At 45.3% G+C, this 18,255-nt stretch overlaps 2 protein-coding genes across 8 annotated transcripts; one reads left to right on the forward strand and one right to left on the reverse strand.

The window, feature by feature from the left end:
* Positions 1-3,806: 3,806 nt before the first annotated feature.
* Positions 3,807-6,825, reverse strand: LOC125745736 (anterior gradient protein 3-like). 6 transcript variants are annotated; one of them, XM_049018886.1, is made up of 9 exons: positions 6,758-6,825; positions 6,274-6,354; positions 5,618-5,677; positions 5,265-5,328; positions 5,047-5,099; positions 4,845-4,921; positions 4,666-4,729; positions 4,197-4,280; positions 3,807-4,089 (listed from the first exon to the last, which is right to left on the reverse strand). In XM_049018886.1, the coding sequence occupies exons 1-9, from the start codon at positions 6,804-6,806 to the stop codon at positions 4,040-4,042; spliced, it is 582 nt and encodes a 193-aa protein (XP_048874843.1). In that variant the 5' UTR covers positions 6,807-6,825; the 3' UTR covers positions 3,807-4,039. The 6 variants fall into 6 exon arrangements, with proteins under 6 accessions (XP_048874843.1, XP_048874832.1, XP_048874861.1 ...); XM_049018875.1 differs by having other exon boundaries at positions 5,618-5,728; positions 6,758-6,821; XM_049018904.1 differs by lacking the exon at positions 6,758-6,825 and adding an exon at positions 5,921-6,048 and having other exon boundaries at positions 5,618-5,728; positions 6,274-6,431.
* Positions 6,826-13,690: 6,865 nt separating this feature from the next.
* Positions 13,691-16,647, forward strand: asb1 (ankyrin repeat and SOCS box containing 1). 2 transcript variants are annotated; one of them, XM_049018842.1, is made up of 5 exons: positions 13,691-14,202; positions 14,599-14,740; positions 14,891-15,217; positions 15,336-15,727; positions 15,983-16,647. In XM_049018842.1, exons 1-5 carry the CDS (start codon positions 14,106-14,108, stop codon positions 16,114-16,116), a joined length of 1,092 nt encoding a protein of 363 aa, XP_048874799.1. In that variant the 5' UTR covers positions 13,691-14,105; the 3' UTR covers positions 16,117-16,647. The 2 variants fall into 2 exon arrangements, with proteins under 2 accessions (XP_048874799.1, XP_048874809.1); XM_049018852.1 differs by having other exon boundaries at positions 13,694-14,202; positions 14,915-15,217.
* The last annotated feature ends 1,608 nt before the right edge of the window (positions 16,648-18,255 follow it).

Here is an 18,255-nt window from a genome sequence, read left to right on the forward strand (position 1 = left end):
CTTTTGTATTTGTTTTGTTGTGTCTTTCCTACTATTTATTTGTAGGCTGTGTATAGGAGATGTGATCAGTGTAGACCCCCTGCACCAATGCAGACCAACTCCTCCCGAGTTGCTGTACCCCCTTGTCGCTCATGGCGATACCCTCCTCGGACCTGATTGGCTGCCACTTTGGAGCAAAGCCCCTATTAATTGGCTGTACAGTGTCTAACATGCTACAAAAATGTCCTCAGGCCCATTTAGGCGTCTTCATGCAAAGGGGGGTTAGTCAGCTCTCCTCCTAGGCTGTGAAATATAATTTTTACTTTAATATTGCAGGTTACTCCTGTTGGATCCATTAGAACCATTAATATAAATCAAGTCTCATCAATCAGGAATTTTTATTGTTACTAAGTATTTACAAAACTTTTATATTTTGAAAAATATATATAAGACCGATGTCCATCTTTCAGCTGAATTGTTGTATTCTAATTGATTGTTAAATGCCCCCATGAAATGTAAAAGTTAGTTGATAAATTTGAGGCCATGCAGGAGGAGTGCTGCATCCCACACTACTGGCCACTAGTCGGCACTTCTCCCACTCACAATCCATTATGGTCAGAACTCACACGCAAACAGTGGACTCATTTTTTGGATTACATTGCTGGTGCTAGCAAACTCTTTTTAAAAGATCAAAGACCCCATTGAAAAGCACAGTCACTTAAAGGCCCTGAACTTTGCGTCTCAATCTCTGCTCAGGTAGAATTTAAGGGCTGGTTCTCCAGCTCCTCTCTGCTTATTGCCCTGAGATACCAAGATCGTGGCCGTACTTGGTCAGCCAATATAGCAGGCTGTCTTTCAGATATGTCACATAACCCTGAGACTGGCAAGAAGATAAATGCCTCAGTCTACAGCCATTTCCCTGGCATATAAACAGTTCCCTTCAAACAGGGGAATATTTAAATTTGTAGTATGTCAGGGGTTGGAGGGACAAGCAGGAGGGTAATGGACTGGCATCCCCGTGAAAGCCTAAGCAGAGGGAACGTTAAAGCAGACCCTGGGAAAATCTTTGAGGCGATGGGTATGTTATGTAGATGTGAGGCCTGAGGTCTGATGGCTATGTTTAAATATACACTCAAGTTGGGTGTGATGGGAGCGAAGGTGGTAGCACTGAGCAGCAGGACCGTAGGTTCAGCACCATCACGCCGCCTGGGGATGAGTGGGAGGGCTAGGGGGCAGAAGCAGTATAAGCAGAAAGGGGCTGGGAAACAAGGCCCCTGGGAGGTATTGGGGAATTGCAGTTAGGCATGGGTAAGTATGTCTCCTGGGACCGCCAGGAAACCTGCCGAGGACAGACATCTTCAATAGGCTTGCCTTGCGGTTGCCTATTAAGGAAATAAAACTACGGAGTAGTGCTGCCCCCTCATTGACTACAGAATTATGACCACAGTTTAACTGATCATACAGGTTTGTATTTTTTTTTAAATTACCTAAACTATACACTTGCAATTCTACCATTCCGTCTAATATTGTATTTATGTATAATTTTGAAGATTCATATTCAGGGTAACAAAAAACAACAGAGAATCCAACAAGTAACACTGTAAGACCTTTGTTGGAGAATCGGGACCAGATTACTATCTTCTTCCCAGGTCCTCCTACCTCAAAAGTGTAATGGCCCTGCCTTTGATTGATAGCTCAAACCCCTCTAAATCAGGCACAGAGAGGCCAACCGGGGGTGCGTTTCAAAAACCATAGTTGCTAATTACGTTAGCAACTTGCGTGGTTCGAAGTAAATACGACGCAGGTGTTTCCCGAAACCATAGTTCGAACAAACATTCCCAATCACTGTCGTTAAGTTCCGTAGTTCGAACTACACCTCGCGAGCTGTAGTTAGAAGCTTAGTTCCAGGTAAATACGCCAGTGATGGTGGAAAAAGCAGTCTGAGGAAGGTATAGTCACCCTCTAAGTAAGAAATGTAATAATCTTTAATACCTAATAAGGAATATTTTAGCTATACGGGTCATGACACATATAATGTGAAGTTTTCCGAAAATGTAGTTTGAAGCGTAATTGTTGTGTGGGTCTCTGGTCATAAGTACGGTAACTGTCTGTAGTGAGCAACAGAGAGAATTCTCAGACTGCAAAGTACTGATTAGCACAGGGGTGGCTAATTTTATCCAGAAAGGGCCGTTAGCCATGCAGCTTTTTAGCTGCAACTCCCTACTTAGAGTAGTACGTAGAGGACTGATTGAATGAAGAGTTTGCACATTTGGGTTTGAGCAATTGACCAAACGGTTATACCAAAAAAAACCTGCAAACACACCCGCCCTTTCTGGATAAGATTGTCCACCCCTGTAGTAGCTTATGCAGTTAGTGTGTATTACTCTGTAAAGGATGTTGTACCCAGTGGTCATTGGGCCATATGGTACACTTAGCCACATATAAAAAAATTTGAAATAATAAAAAAAATACTAAAATAAAAAGAATAAAAACCAAAAATAATAATAATAATAAATCATTGTCCCTTGTATGTGTACATGTGTGTATTTGTAGCCCTATGCAGACCATTGGGTGTTGTGCAGTTTCTTCATTACACACATAACTTCAGAGGGACAACAGTCGCCTTAGAAAAGAGTACAGCACTTTGATGAGGTTCTCCTTCATCACTGAAAGGTGTCATTGCCATAATGGAAGAGTAGAATGACACTACAGTGGTCAGATACAAATCCATGTCTTTGTACTGGGGAAATGACGCCTGTGATGTCTTGATCTTACGCGAGCCTGTCTATTCCAGTCAGCCACTAACATTCTATAAACAACAACGTCAGACCAGGAATTTGTAAGTGTTCATAGTGTGACTGAAACACAATGAACTGAAATCAACGTAATTACAGATGGAGCGTCTTTCACAAAATGCAGTGTCATAACAAAGTTTTTTTGTTTACCACTCCAAGAAGTGTCTCATTATTTTATGCTATTTCTCAGTTATTCATATTATTTGAACCACTGTAGTTCGAACTATGGAACTCCGAACTAACGTGGTTCAAACTACTGTGGTACGACGGTTTTGGGAAACATACTTCGGATGTTGGTTAGTTTGAACTACCATAGTACAATGCATCGTTAATACTAACTTCCGTCATTGTTTGGGAAACACACCCTGGGGTGGTTGGCCCTCTTATGGCTGCAGAAACTCATTGTATCCTTAACTCAAAACTCTAGGCATGCATTCTGAAGGAAACACGGGTAGAGCTCACAGGATCACTGGAGGCAGCAGAGTAATCTGGGGATTAAAAGCATTTTGCTAGTTTAAATCCCATGAGCAGCCCACCTGGGATGGGCAGGGGGTGCTCGGGAAAGTGCAGACCTGAGAGATGGATGGGGGGAGCCAGGGAGCATGTGCAGTAGACCAAGGATAGATAGGGAGCAGGAGGTACGGGAAGCATCAAGGAGCGAGCGCAGGAGACCCGGGATGTGCAGGGAGGCATAAGTAAGTGGGGGGAGTTGGCGATCGAGTGCAGGAGATCCATGGTAGGTGGGGGACATCAGGGAGCGAGTGCAGGAGACCAAGGATGGCTAGGGGTCTCCAGGGAGTGAGTATAGGAGACCTGGAATAGACGGGAGAGCTAGGATGGGCTGGGGGTTCTGGGGAGTAAAAGCAGGACACCCAGGATAGACGGATGCACTGGGTAGTGAGTGTAGAAACCCAGAATAGGCAGGGGTGTGAGTGCAGGAGAATGGACGGAAGGCGTTAGGGAGCGTGTGCAGGTGTCCCTGGATTAAAGGGAGGGGCCAGTGAGTGAGTGTTCACAATGAGCACATACAAGACACTTCAGTGATTATTTATTATAAATTTAAAAATCCCAAATGAATCAGCAGTATAAGATGCAGTATAAAAAGGCAGACAATGTTAAGTTACAAGGCCTTATAAAAATCTTGTTGTGGATAACACATGGAAAGGCAGGGGACACTGGTTTGCCATTCCGGTGTCTTACACTACGATGATGTTTCCCATCCCAGCTTCACACGGTCAGGGGTCAGCAATTTATGAGGATGAAGGTCAGAGCTCTGTGTGCAAAAGGATCTTGGCTCTTCTCATGTTCTTTACCACTAGAAAGGGGGACAGGTTCAGTGGGGGTGCAGGCCGGAAGACCAGGAGAGTAGCCCAGCATTCTGGGGGTTAGATGGCACGTCACAGCATGAGAAAGAGCACTTACGGACATCCATGTCATCTGGCTGGTAGGTGTACAGGTGGTTGCTGTACTTGCCCGCGATATCAGCACGTATTATCATGGATGGGTCTGCAGGGGAGATGAGGTATCATGCGGGGGTGGGGCTGGCAAGAAAGTGACATGCACACACTCTGCACTTAGTGGTACCCTGTCATGAGCTTGTGACACGTCGGCTTCTGCTAGTCTTACTGCTTCAACTGAGTGACCCTCAGAAGCGTCACACAGAGTCACCTCAGCAGGCCACACTGGCTCAGTAAATATGAGCAGCTTCTTAAAGGAGGCAGGGTAATGGGGCATCAGTGGGAGGAAGAATGACCTATCTGACCAGAACGTGTGACGCGGAACTGACACAGACAGACTAAATAGAGAGTGCACAAACACAGACATGAGATCGAGAAATAAATCCAGTTACACTCTGACTATTAAAATGAGCTGAAGGGGAGATGAAACCCACCAACAAAGAGGATCCTGGGAACATACAGGCCATCAGGAGCCAGGTTCTTATCTGAGGTTTCATGCTGAAAATGAAAAGAATACAGCACTGATGTAGGTTAAGCTCACCACTGTCCCTGGTGAAGGCTCAAAGTGGGGGGCCTGTAATTAGGGTACAATGACCTCCAGGGCTGTGCTTACCATTAGGTTGAGCATGATGAAATCCTCCTGGGCCATTTTCTGAATATTTTTATCCAGAGAAAATGTCTTTCTAAGGGCTACAGTAAGCATATAAAGGAAAGGTCACATTATTCAGATGTGAAATAGCTATATGACATGTGAAACAAATGACACAGAACATAGTGTGGGATTCTTAGCTGAAGCTGGGCATAGAGTGACTGACCTTGGCTGTATGGGCAGTCCTCTTTGTGATGAATTACCATAAGTGGCTTTTTGCTTTAGGGACAAAGAGGGGTACAGAGGGTAAAGGGTGAGCAGAACATAAGCCAGTGTGCTCAGCGGAGGACATATACACACTACAGCAACTGGAGCATCAGGGCAGCCTTGTACACCAGGGTACCTTCTCTATGACTGCATTTCAGAAGATAAAATCCCTCTTACCTTTCCTTCATTTTTGTCAGTCCTTCTTCATAGGTTTGGACCCATGTAATATCATCTCCCCATCCTTAAAAACATCATGGGGAAATTACAGTGAAATTATGGACAACACTGATAGCACACAGGTAATGTGTATTTAGGGTGAGCACCCAAAAGTTTTTAGAAAACGTGTTGGGCCACGATGTCACGTAAAAGACTGTAAATTCGTAGGTATATTTCATTAATATTTTGAATGAAAAGCCCATATGAAGTGGCTTTTATGAATGAATTGTTGGCGCCCCCTATAGGAAGAGTAAGATTCAACCACCAGTGATTTCCAAAGAATGATAATGTGATTGAATGACAATTGCACTTACCTCTAGACAGCGTCTGAGGAGGTTTTTTCGGTTTTCTCTGGTATGAGATATTTAGCGTAGCTAGAAATAATAAAAAGATGACGACTAGCCGGGAAAACATTGCCTTCAAACCTTGAAACAAAAGGAGAATCGCCAATGTGAGCTATAGTTTATAAATAGGACTACTCCTCGGTCTCAGAAGGAACAGGAAAGTTCACATTTCAGGACTTCCTTATTGTACCTTAAGCAGACGCAGCACGAAGTGCAGCCTGGAAACCTGGAAACCTTTGTTCTCTAAGGCTGTAAAAAGAAAACTTGCCAAACCTGCTCAATGTTTCCGCCAAAGATACTGATAACCGGGTTATGGTATGTCGTGTACAAGGTGAGGAGTATCAAAGCACAAGTGACCTATCCTTGAAAGCCACGCTCCTAATCTCTGCAGGTGTCAGCATCTGAATGAATCATAATTTTGACAGCGTGTGAAATTCCCGTTTCACGGTTTAATAAATGAAGAAAATGCCATTGTGGAAAACAGACTGAATTTTACAGCAATATGAATAAAGGTGAAACCCCCTACATTTTCACACACTCTGGCAGTGGAACACTATTGGATTGGCATAAATTGATAATTCAGAGCACATAGAAGAATGGTTTGGCTAACGTGGTCCCCGTCTTACCGTCTAGGAAGCCGCGAATCTCGTTCACAGTGAAAAGTGTCCAGCGACGGTGTCTCCTGCTCTTCTTCACGCGACACCTGGCTGACAGGTGGATGCGCACGTCACTCCGGGGTTTATTTTTAATGAATGGGTGGAGTCCAGCTGGCCTCGCAGGGGAAGGTCTGCAGGTCTACTTAAAGGCTACACATGACATTTCTCACTAGCGAGGTAATAACAGCGCTGCATCTTAAAGCAGACTTACAGTTTAGAGACGGTGTTTCAGAACACTGTTGAGGGACACACAGAGGTAGCCTAATTCATACAAGCTCTCTCTGTTTCTCTTTCTCTGTGTCTCTGTCTCTCTCGTTCTCTTTCTAATAACTTCATTATTAACTGCATTAGTCTGATATCAACGGCTCAAGCCTCCATTGCCAGCTTTAAAATGACGTTTTTGAACTAGCAAAAGAGTCGTTGGATGAGATGCGGAAGAAATAATCCTACTCACAATAGCGATTTAAGTACAAAAACCGGACGAATCCCTTGAAATATATCATCTGATCGATGTCTTGAGGTGTGGCAACCGTAGTATAAGCGGAATAATTGACTCCGGACCGTTGAATTATTAGAAAAATTATGCACACCCGAGGTGTAACGGCCACTCCGCTTTGCGTCGTGGCCGCATCACCACCTCGGGTGTGCATTATTTTCTAATAATTCAACGACCCGTCGTCAATTATTCCTTACATAACGACATGACAAGAGAGTAGCTATAAATACAGTACTTGTTAATATTAATCGAATGTTTCTGATTAAAATATGCGTTAAAACGTGCAGGTCTGTCATAATTTTTAAATATAGACTTAAGAGTTTTTCATTGTCAACACATCCATGTGCAGTGTATCATTTAACGTGATTCCCCTAAAAACAGCCATTTGAAGCTTAGATGTTAACGGAATGTTTGCACTTATGGTTATGTATTGTGGTCTTACACCCAGATTACTGAATTTTATTAATCTCCCACTACATTTCTGTATATGAATCATGAGATGCTTCTTGTTTGACACCTTGGTAATGAGAAACCATTTTGTAGGCCATCAATTAGGACTAAACCAGCTTATATTAATTTGCACTGATAAGGGGCAGGATTGCTTTCTAAATACTGACAGATTTCAACTGGTTTCTTGGCTCTCCATGCCTTTTTGCACCTCGTTTTCTTCATGTATTCAATACTTATTCCCTGAGTCATTTCACTTTATTACAAATAACTTAATTAAGGGATTTATTTGTTTTGCTTTCTTTGTATGTGTGGATTACTTTGGTTGTTAACAACATCTGGTGTAAATTCCATGTCAATAGCCCCATTAGAAATATGTTTACTGTGGAAAATGTTGACACGTTCGATATTTATTTTCCCAGCTGTATTTGCAGTTTCCCTATGGGGGGCGTGCTTGCAGCAGCACATGCTGTGGCATGTATATGTAAATGCACATTTTGAAAATGCAAAATAATGCATGAACAAAATGTTTTAGTGCTAGCATTTATATTTATTTCATATATGACTTTCGCAATCCCCCTGTAATGAAAATGTTGAGATTACTCAGAGTTAATGTGATTTTTCTTTTGTAACAGTGAAATGGCAGTAGGGATCATTGAAGCCAGGATCTTACTCTTTCTTTCGATCCTCAGTTGCTGAGGTCCGCTATGCTGCTTGGGACATCCCCAGAGAGTTTTCTGGTGGAATGTGACTATCGGCAACAATAGGCTTGATAGAGTGTGTAGTACTCAACCTGGCTCTGTGCCCTTCTTCTCTCTTCTGACTGGGCAGAAAATGGTTGCCGGACTGTCTTCTCTTATCTCCAGTTGTAACTCAATTGACAAAACTGTTTCCTTTTTTTGCACCACAGATGGAAATAACTCAAAACAACAACATTTAAAATGAAAACCGGCAAACACAATGTAAAGGCTTCATTCAGCAACATCTTAAAAACTTTAAACACAAGTAGGTCTAAATGGAGCTTCGACACAAGTGATCAACTATCCATCCATCCATTTTCCAAACCGCTTACCCTACTGGGTCGCGGGGGGTCCGGAGCCTATCCCGGAAGCAATGGGCACGAGGCAGGGAACAACCCTGGATAGGGGGCCAGCCCATCGCAGGGCACACTCATGCACCATTCACTCACACATGCACACCTATGGGCAATTTAGTAATTCCAATCAGCCTCAGCATGTTTTTGGACCATGGGGGGAAACCGGAGTACTCGGAGGAAACCCCACAACGACATGGGGAGAACATGCAAACTCCGCACACATGTGACCCAGGCGGAGACACGAACCCGGGTCCCAGAGGTGTGAGGCGACAGTGCTAACCACTGCACCACCATGCCGCCCGTGAGCAACTATTGGCTCTTTATATATTTTAATGACCATTCATTAAAATATCTAAAAAAAAAAAATGCTTCTGTCACGTCCTGATCGTCTGCTCCTTCTGGGTGCCATGCCCCCTTGTAACCACATGTGAATTCCCTGTGTTTACCAGCTGTTTCTGATTGTTGTCATTAGTCCAATGTATTTCAGTCTGCGTTAGGTATGTTTTCCCCAGTCCGGTCATTGAAGTTTAATGTCTGTGTGTTGTATTGCCTCGTACTTTTCCTAATAAATTCCTCGTTCCCCGCTTCCTCACCTCCCTGCTCCTGCTTCCCCGGTCGGCGTGCATGACAACTTCCTTCTTATTTTTGTACAAACATTTTGCACACATGACATCATCATGGATGTACAGTGGAAACCGCTTATAGTGATCTTAGTCATTGTGATATGGATCAAAAACTTTGGAACAGAACCATTCCTGTACAAATACTGGTTAAATAATTTTCTTATAGTAATCAAGTAGTCTGCTTACAGTGTTCATTCTGAGTCTTTTTAAACATGACAACATATGGAAAAAATTAAACTAGCGGTAATTTTTATTATGTTTTTGTTATCCTTTGATCGACTGGCAATAGAAAAAAAACAAAATGGATGAAAAGACTGGTGAGCAAGCTGTGACACCTTTCAGCATGACAATGACCCATTCATACATCCAAATGAACAAAAGTTTTAGAATGGAGCTCAGAGCTAAATCCAATTGAAAATCTGTGGGGTGACCTGAAGAGGGCTGTGCACTAGAGATGCCCAGATCTGAAGGAAGAGTGGGCAAACATTGCCAAGTCAAGATGTGCCATACTAATAGACTCCTACCCAAAAAATGCTATAATTAAATCAAAAGGTGCTCCTCAAATGTTAAAGAATGTGCAACCGGCTTTATTGTATATTTTATATATATATATATATATATATATATATATATATATATATATATATATATATATATATATATATATATATATATTATTTTATTTTTTTCCCCCTAACAGATTTGTTTGTTTTTCCAATTGAATTGTAAAGGTTCTAGGTCACATTGAAGGTTCTAGATCACATTTAAGTTTTGAAATGATTTATCATTGTCTCAAAAACCTGGCATTTTAAGAAAGGTTTGTACACTTTTTATATCCACTGTAGATGACAAGCTGTTGCTTGGCCTTACATGGATTGTTATAGTAATGTTTAAAAGGCCAACCAAAATATATTATGATTGATTTGTATTAGACTTTAAACAATTATAATCAACAGCTGTAACTGTAAGACAGGCATCACAATGATACAATAATATTGGCTGGCACTAACTGAGACTGATCTTGGCTGGCACTAACTGAGACTGAATCTGTAATCTATGCTCCGTGACCTTCACTTCATAGACCCTTCACTAGGTGGCACTGTGGTGACACTTCAGCAAGTTCATCAGACTGTGAAACGTCGGTCAGAGAAAGCAGCACAGACACGGCTCAAAGCATGGAGCACAGACACACAAGCATGCAGCAGAATGCACACAGGCCAGTCAGGCCAGTAGAGGGCATCTAGTTTGCGGCCAGCCCACTTAGGACCCTCCTACTTACCTGTATATTGGAGATGAAGGAGACACCACCAGAGGTTTGCCACTCCTGGACGCTTAAATGGTGCTCCACAGGAAAGAGGGCCCAAATAGGTGTTCCTTTGCCCCCCTTCTGAGGATGAATTCTTTCTGGATTCCACTGCTTATTCTTAGACTCCCTTGCAATGTAAACACTGCCAGCCTTCTTTACGCAATGTAGAATCAGAGCTCCTGCCATTCAGAGGTGGCTGTTTGTCAGGGATAGGTCAATTGCCCACTGTAGCCCTATCAAAGCTGGCCTCCTAATCATCCCCTCTGTCTAACTGGTGAAATCACTCCTGTCCCTTCACCACCTTAGCTACTATGTAGTGAGTGTACTGGTGCAGAATGGCTGCTGACGCATCATCCAGGTCGCTGCTGCAATGTGGTGGTGGTTGATATGGTTCCCCATTGGTTCTGTAAATTGCTTTGGGTATCTTGAAAAGCACTATGTAAAAGCAACATTCATTCATTCAATATTGGGATGGTGATTCAGTGTGGCCCATGGGACTCACTTAGGGTGGTCCACATGGGTGCCTGCTACCCCACTGCCATTCAGGCAGGTAGCTTGGGTTGCCATAGCAACTGCACTGGAACAGGGAGCATGGGTAGAGCCACTCGGAATGGAGGCCCACAATGTGTCCCTTCCCCATGATGGACCAGATCAAACGTCTCAGGCTTTAATTAACTCCCTGGGACTGACAGGAGACAATACCTCCTAACAGGCTCTCTGGAAGGAACATAATGCTCCCTCTGGTCATTCACATTTGGACTGGGATCTCCTTAGAGAATGTTGCTGCCATTTTGAGAGAAGCTATGTCTGCTTAGCTGAAGAAGGGGGTGTTTTGTGATCTGTAGGGACCCAAAGGCATGTTTCTGGCTCCATATACTCTGTGTATATTATTAGTGCAGGATTCTAGATCTGAACCCGACCACCTGAAAACACTAACAAGCAGTCAGTTGGATTCTTTTTAAGAGCAGAAGGTTTCGGGTTTGTGTTCATGGTGGATGCACACAGAGGCAACAGACAGATTAAGTGTTGTGCCCCGTGCACTCACCCAGCTCACTCTCAGTGCTGAGGGATGGTGTGCTGCTTCCCCCATGGTGTAGGAGGTGAGGAGTGTGATGGACCCTCCCTGAAAGAGTTATTAATGGAGGGGGCTCCAAACAGAGTGAATGTGGCCTGGGGTCTGCTGTCACTGTGCTGGAGGGGGGGGGGGGTTAGGGGAAGCACCCACATTACAGAAAGAGCTTATAAAAAAGTCAACCATGGAGAAGTGAGCGTGGTGCTGCAAAACAGCTCCACAGAGCAATGGTCATCATGTGAAGCCATGATGGCCTCAGTATGAGAAGGTGTACACACAGATACTTGTGTACAGTCATGGCCACAAGATATATTATGATTAGTTTGTATTAAACTTTAAATAATTATAATCAACAGCTGTAACTGTAAAAGAGGCATCACAATGATAAAATAGTATTGGCACAGAAAGATCTAGCTCAGCCATTGTCAGAGTTTGGTCATAGGGTCTTAATACCACCATCTGAAAAGCTGAAGTATTTCTGCAGGCTATTTCCATCCAGTCTGCAAAAACACTACTCCCCAATTCAGAACTACTGAGAGGAAATGCAAAAACAAGACCTACATAGCACAAAAATGCTGCACTTTGAAAATAAGACACGTGACATCTCCATGTCGACCACAGCTAGGCAAACAGAGACTTCCCCTGGTTGGCACCCTGAGCCACTGAAACGTTGAGTCACACAGCACAATCTCTGAAACACAGCCTGCTCTCTTTAAAACTGAAGCACGGGCTTGCTAATTCTGTATGTCTTTCACAAGTGAGTGCACATATTTAGATTTTTATGTTTAAATTCTGTCGAAAGTAAAACTTAACAAGACTACAATATTGCTTTCGTTTTGCACTGTGCTCCAGACTGGTATCGTAAATTTTAAATTCGCATAGATTAGTTTTATCTATTGAATTTATTCATAGATTTATTCATAATTGGATATTCATTTATAGTTATCGGTCCCTCGGCGCCCTCTAGTGACTGTACAGCTGAAGTGGCCATTTTGTAATAATCAAAAAGACATTAAAAACAAGCAAATTCCAATCTAAACTCGTCTGTTTTATGAAATGAAAGTGATTATAAACATCATAGTTCTGTTACGGACTGTAAAACACCAGATGTCTATGGGAGAAAATGTAAATATCGTGCCACTTTCGTCATAAATGTAAAACTAAACCAGAAAAGCGAACATCTGGATTTAACAGCAATGAGTGTGTTTATGTTTCAGCGGATTCGGCATTTTGTGATGGATCGTGTTTGACATGTATTCTGTTTCATCAACATTATTATGATTACTGCACAGAAAGCACTGAGAATGTTAACAACGGCTTAAGAATAATGCAGCGTATCCGGAGAATGGCCCTCTTTTTTAAATGAGATTCCCCTTTAATATTTCATAACTGGAGGGCATTCAAAATGTTCGCATTAAATAGTGTCTAAACAACAAAGGAAACGTGTGCGTTTTCAATCAGACTTTTGTAGTGGACTGCGTTACAAACTTTTGGTACATTCTGATGTCTGGAGGTCTCTTTTTCCTAAACTGTTCTTTAGAAGCACAACAGTAACACTTAAACCAGTAATATAGTGAATATCTGCCTAACACCTCCGGCAGGATGAAGGAACCGCAGATATAGGGTCTGCGGGCGAAGAGCCTGGTTTTAGCTGGGTCAGCAGTACGTGCGGAGCTCTGGTTTGGTCAAATACCTTGTAGATCGGGCGCTGTTAGGGAAGGGAACGAGAATTTAAATAAAATTACCTTTAAAAGGCATGGCTTAAAACAGCTGCCTCAGACTAATACGGGGTGCAGATAAACTGGAAATCCTTAAGCGCGGATTTGTCAGGCAAAGAGCCCACCTGCTTTGGGCACATCTGACGGGGGAGAACACACAGCACATGTTGCCTTTGTCCCGGTGCTCCCTCATTACAAAATCCGCAGCCCCTCCATAAGCACTGAAGTGACAGCCAGGAGACCTACGGGATTAGTCTGAACCGCTGCCTTTGTTTACATTAGATTAATCCCTAAAACCCATACCGTTGTGCAGTTAATCCCAGACCAACCACTGTAACAGTTTGGACACTGACATGGATGGGGGACATCGGTCACCTTTTTAAAGTTTCGGGGGCTTCACACCCATCTCGCAAAGCAAACTTCTCAGAGGCAGTATGCACATTTTCTGCACACGGGATACCAGGAGGAGCTGTGTTTAATGCGCACAGATTCGCTTTGCATGGAGCTGCAGTCCGCCTGGTTATTTTAAGCAGAGAAGCTGAGCTGTCACCGAGCCATAATAAAACACAAACGCCCCTCCCCCTCTTGAAACACACCTCCTCCAGCAACAGACGAGGCCGTCATACCTGCTAAACGCGTTTGCTTGGACCACTGGATAAGCGCCGGCTGTGAGTGCAGTTTGCCAGTGTCGGTATGAAATACGTGAAGTTTTGGGTGACTGATGGGAAACAGGGGACCGAATCGAAGGCTTTTTTTAAGTGTCACGGCCCATCCGAGACATAAAGCGCGTGATGGTTATGAATGAAAAGAGCCCCGGGGTCCGCTTGCCGCCCGTACTCGTGTGCGCCCCCTGGTGGCGGGTGACCATGTCGTTCCCGAACTAGGAAGAGGAAACCGACGCATGAAAGGAGGATACCTGCTTCCATGTCAGCTCTGCGGACGTATATACCGACGAAATAAAGCTACCCGGCAGATCGAAGGCAGACTACACACTGCGGACAAGAGCGGCGTCTGAGTAAACCCTAAAGCTTTTCTTAGCAGAACATGGCAGACGGGGGGGATTTAGACGGAGACGACGATCCGCCTAATATCGGCAATCCAGTGGTGACGGTTTCGGATATGTCCGGCACCTCGCCCGCAGGTATCCCCGCTTTTGCTCCATGTATTAGGAACGTTGCGGTATGATAAGTGAGTGCAGCCATATAGACCTTAAAATATTATGGGGTCCACAGGATTCCGCCATGGACGGTGCTGTCAGTCATCAAGGGGCGGGTATAAAAAACGACGTCCCATTGGCCCGCGCACTGACTGACGGGTCGAAATCCCGCCCATTCTGTCCCTCCGATCCACAAGCTGTCTGTTATTTATATTTTTTATGTTTAAATGAGTTAATTTGCTTCTCGGATATTTTTTCTCAGATGTAATTCACATAACCTACAGCTTTATCACTCTTTATAAATGGAGAATGTTGTACTTTTGTGTGAGGTCCAAGAGTGTGTCCCACCCTGATTTCCATCTCCCAACTCCCCACCCCCAGGCCGTAATTTGAAGGAGTGGCTGCAGGAGCAGTACTGTGACAAGCCGCTGGAGCAGTGTGATGACATGCGGCTGCACAACGCTGCCTACGTGGGCGACCTGGACACGCTGCGCAGCCTGCTGCAGGAGGACAGCTTTAAACGGTAAGGCAGGCTGCCTGACTGCACCCTGACTGCATGCTGACTGCATGCTTTTCATGCACTGCCATGGTTTTAGCTATAGCCTGATATGCAGTACCAACTGCATATCCACAAAGTTTACTTACCCACGTCTTGATTGCAACCTGACTGTAGTGCCACTGCACCGACCACATACAGGCGCATCAATGAGAAATCGGTTTGGTGCTGCGGCTGGCTCCCATGCACCCCACTGCGCATCGCTGCCACGGCAGGTCACAGCGACTGCGTGGCCTTCCTCATCAGCCAGGGTGCTGAGGTGGACCTGGTTGACGTCAAGGGCCAAACTGCACTCTACGTGGCCGTAGTCAATGGGCACCTGGACTGCGTGCGAATCTTGCTGGAGGCAAGCGCGGACCCTAACGGCAGCCGGCACCACCGCAGCACACCTGTTTACCACGCGTCACGGGTGGGCAGGGTGGACATCCTCAAGGAGCTCATCAGGTAATCGGCGCCGCCTGTCACCGAGGCAGGTCACCCTGACAGGTGGCCCCATAACTGGGTCCCACGGGCCTTGCAGAGCTGGCACTGGAGCCTGACCTGCCGCCTCCCCCCCCCCCAGGTTTGATGCAGATGTGGACGTGGACCACCAGCTGGGGCCGCGGCCCCTGTTCAGTGCGCGCACGCTGTCCTCGCTGGTGGTGTGCCCGCTGTACATCAGCGCCGCCTATCATCACCTGGGCTGCTTCCGTGTGCTGCTGCAGGCCGGCGCCGACCCCGACTACAACTACACAGGCCCGGTGTGCCGTGAGGCATTGCAGCGGGGCCTCGCCGCCTGCCTGCTGGACGCTGTGCTGCGGCACGGTTGCGAGCCTGCCTTCGTTCGGCTGCTGCTGGAGCACGGCGCCAACCCCAACCTGGTGCCCTGGGACGAGCATCCTGGCTTAGACGCCGTGGGGCGCGTCAGGCTCAGGATGGAGCCCGAGGCGTTACGGCTTTACCAGGAGGCTCGCAGTGAGTGGCCTTTCGGCACTACAGAAAAAGACATGCCCATTTAAATGTGACACTCAAAAGACACGCTCCTCTGGAAACACCCCCTTTTCTGAGACCCCACCCTTTCATGTGTCCCCCCCCCCCACACACTACTTTCCTGGACTCCCTGCCCCTTCAACATAACAGGCATCAGTCATTCTACACAGCCTGAGACATGATCAGCTAATAACTTCCCTGATTTTATATATAACATTGTTCCTCTCCCCCCAACTCCAGGGATCCCTCGGCGGCTGACCCATCTCTGCCGCATCTGTGTCCGCCGGGCACTCGGAAAATGTCACCTGGGGGCCATCCCGTCCCTCCCCCTGCCTGATACTATCAAGCTCTTCCTGCTGCATGAGGATCGCTGACCTCTGACTATGGAGCATGGAGGGGGGGTGTTGGCATCTCTCTTTCAGAGGAACCCCCCTGTTTTTCCACTCACCCCCGCCCCCAGCCTGGCGGCTGTGAGGTTTGGCTTCAAGCACACAAATGGGTGGGATTTATCTTTGGGAAACGAGCTTCCACACCTCCTACTGATAGCATGGGGGCTGCTGCACTGGGGACTGGACTGAGAGCAATTGTGGTGGGGGCTTGGACCCATCACGGCTTCCAAATTGCAGAGCTGCCACCATTTACGGGGCATCAAGGGTGCTGTGCCGATGCAGACTGTCAGACATGCCATCCAGTAGTGCGTTAGCATCACTCTAGGCCCCCTAGCCATCACTGGTAGGTGCTCTGTAAGCCCTACCCCTTTGCTGTTGGTCACTGTACAGTGTTGATGTATGGTCTTTTCGTGGTGCCTTTTTACCTTGTGGACGTGGCTTATTGGCATCAGTCTGAGTCTTGACAATCTCACTCTCTGCGTCTGTGTGACGGTAATAAACTCTCCCCTCCCTGGTCATGCTGTGGTTCCTTCCCTGCTTCAGAAACCATCATCCGGTGGGTGAGGCCTCTATCAGGTGACTGCATACCTATCTGACTCTGTACCTTGCCCTTTGCCGTTTCTGCACAGCCCGACATCCTCGGAAAGCAGGCAGCCATAAATAACAGAAAAGTCCAGATTCCCATGTAACCCATAGTCATCTGTCCCTGGATGAGGCTCTATCTGTTAGCATGAAAAACTTGATTTCCTGCTTGTTGTCACACAGAAACCATTAAGAGCAGAGAGAGTTTGCAGTGTGGGAATCTCCACAGACTACTGGTGGGTGGGGGTTGAACCCGGCCCCAAACACTGGGCTACTCCTCATGGCTCCATTTCCACTTCCTTGCAGCTGGGTGGAGTCCTTTGTCCCATGTCCTGAAGGGCAGGTGTCATGCAGTCATTGTAGGGTAATGGGAGGACAGGCTTTTCCTCAGTTTCTCCATGTTTTTCATGAAGTTAATTTGGCCTCTGATATGCTGTTAGTTCAGCAGTTCAGTCACATTATGAGGTAGCACCTGATCAATAGTGGCTTTCTGCTTTTTGTTCTGTTTAATCTCTATCCTTGACATGCACATGGACCAGCAGGAATTTCCAGAATGTTTGTTTAAAAACATTTTTCTTATCAATCTAAATAGTGCAGAAACACTGCCTCTGATTGCACACAATGGCCATGGAAACATATCAAATATGTATCTTTCAAAGGAAGTTTAATTAGCCTTAGTTCTGTAAGTCACATAAGCGTGAGAAGTACATTGTTTAGGGCCTGTGAGCGCCCTGGAGTGTGAAGAGCATCTTCGGCATGACAGATTTATGCCCCTGAGTTTCACAGTGAATTCACGGTTATTCCAAGTCCCAGCAAGAATTTCTGAAACTTTCTGCTGAAAGTCTGTCATACAAACACAGATTTTTACAACTGGATGTGGAAATAGTATTCTGAAAACTCTGTGATGCAACATTAACATGGATGTATGATCTGAATCAGCCTTGGTGTGAAGTCTGCTTATGAGGAAAAACCCTCTTGAGCTTATGACTTTTTAAAGGTTGGATAAAAAGTCAGATGTACAGTTAATAAGTACACATTGATGTTTACAACTCGCATTGTGAGAAATTCTTAGAAATCGTTGTACAAAGTAAAATTCTGTATTGGAACAAAGATGATTTTACTGCTGTTGTTGTTGTAAATCATGTCATGCTGGGGGCTAATTCTCCCCATATGGTGCTGTGAAACCTTTAATATAAACGTCTGTCCTCTGTCCCTCTTCTTCTGTCATGGGAAAATGATCTATATTGTGAATTACATTCAGTGCATCGTCTATAGGAGGTGAGGAAATGTAATAGATGGTCCTAAAACTGCCCACAGAGACCCTGGGGGCCTGTATGTAAGCTGGGGGAGGCTTCCTTGTGAAATCAAGCAGGAACTGCCCCCCTGACTAAACCTCAACACAAAGATTTGGATTGAATGCCAGTTCCCACTGTGGGAATGTGGGAAAATGGGTTTTCCTAATGTTCGGAATCCCACAGTTTAACCTGTGGGTTCAGAAAACAGGGAACAGGGGCTGAGGAAGGGGGGGCTCCCGTACACCCC

Source organism: Brienomyrus brachyistius, chromosome 1 (assembly GCF_023856365.1).
Source record: "Brienomyrus brachyistius isolate T26 chromosome 1, BBRACH_0.4, whole genome shotgun sequence".
Classification (NCBI taxonomy): Eukaryota; Metazoa; Chordata; class Actinopteri; order Osteoglossiformes; family Mormyridae; genus Brienomyrus; species Brienomyrus brachyistius.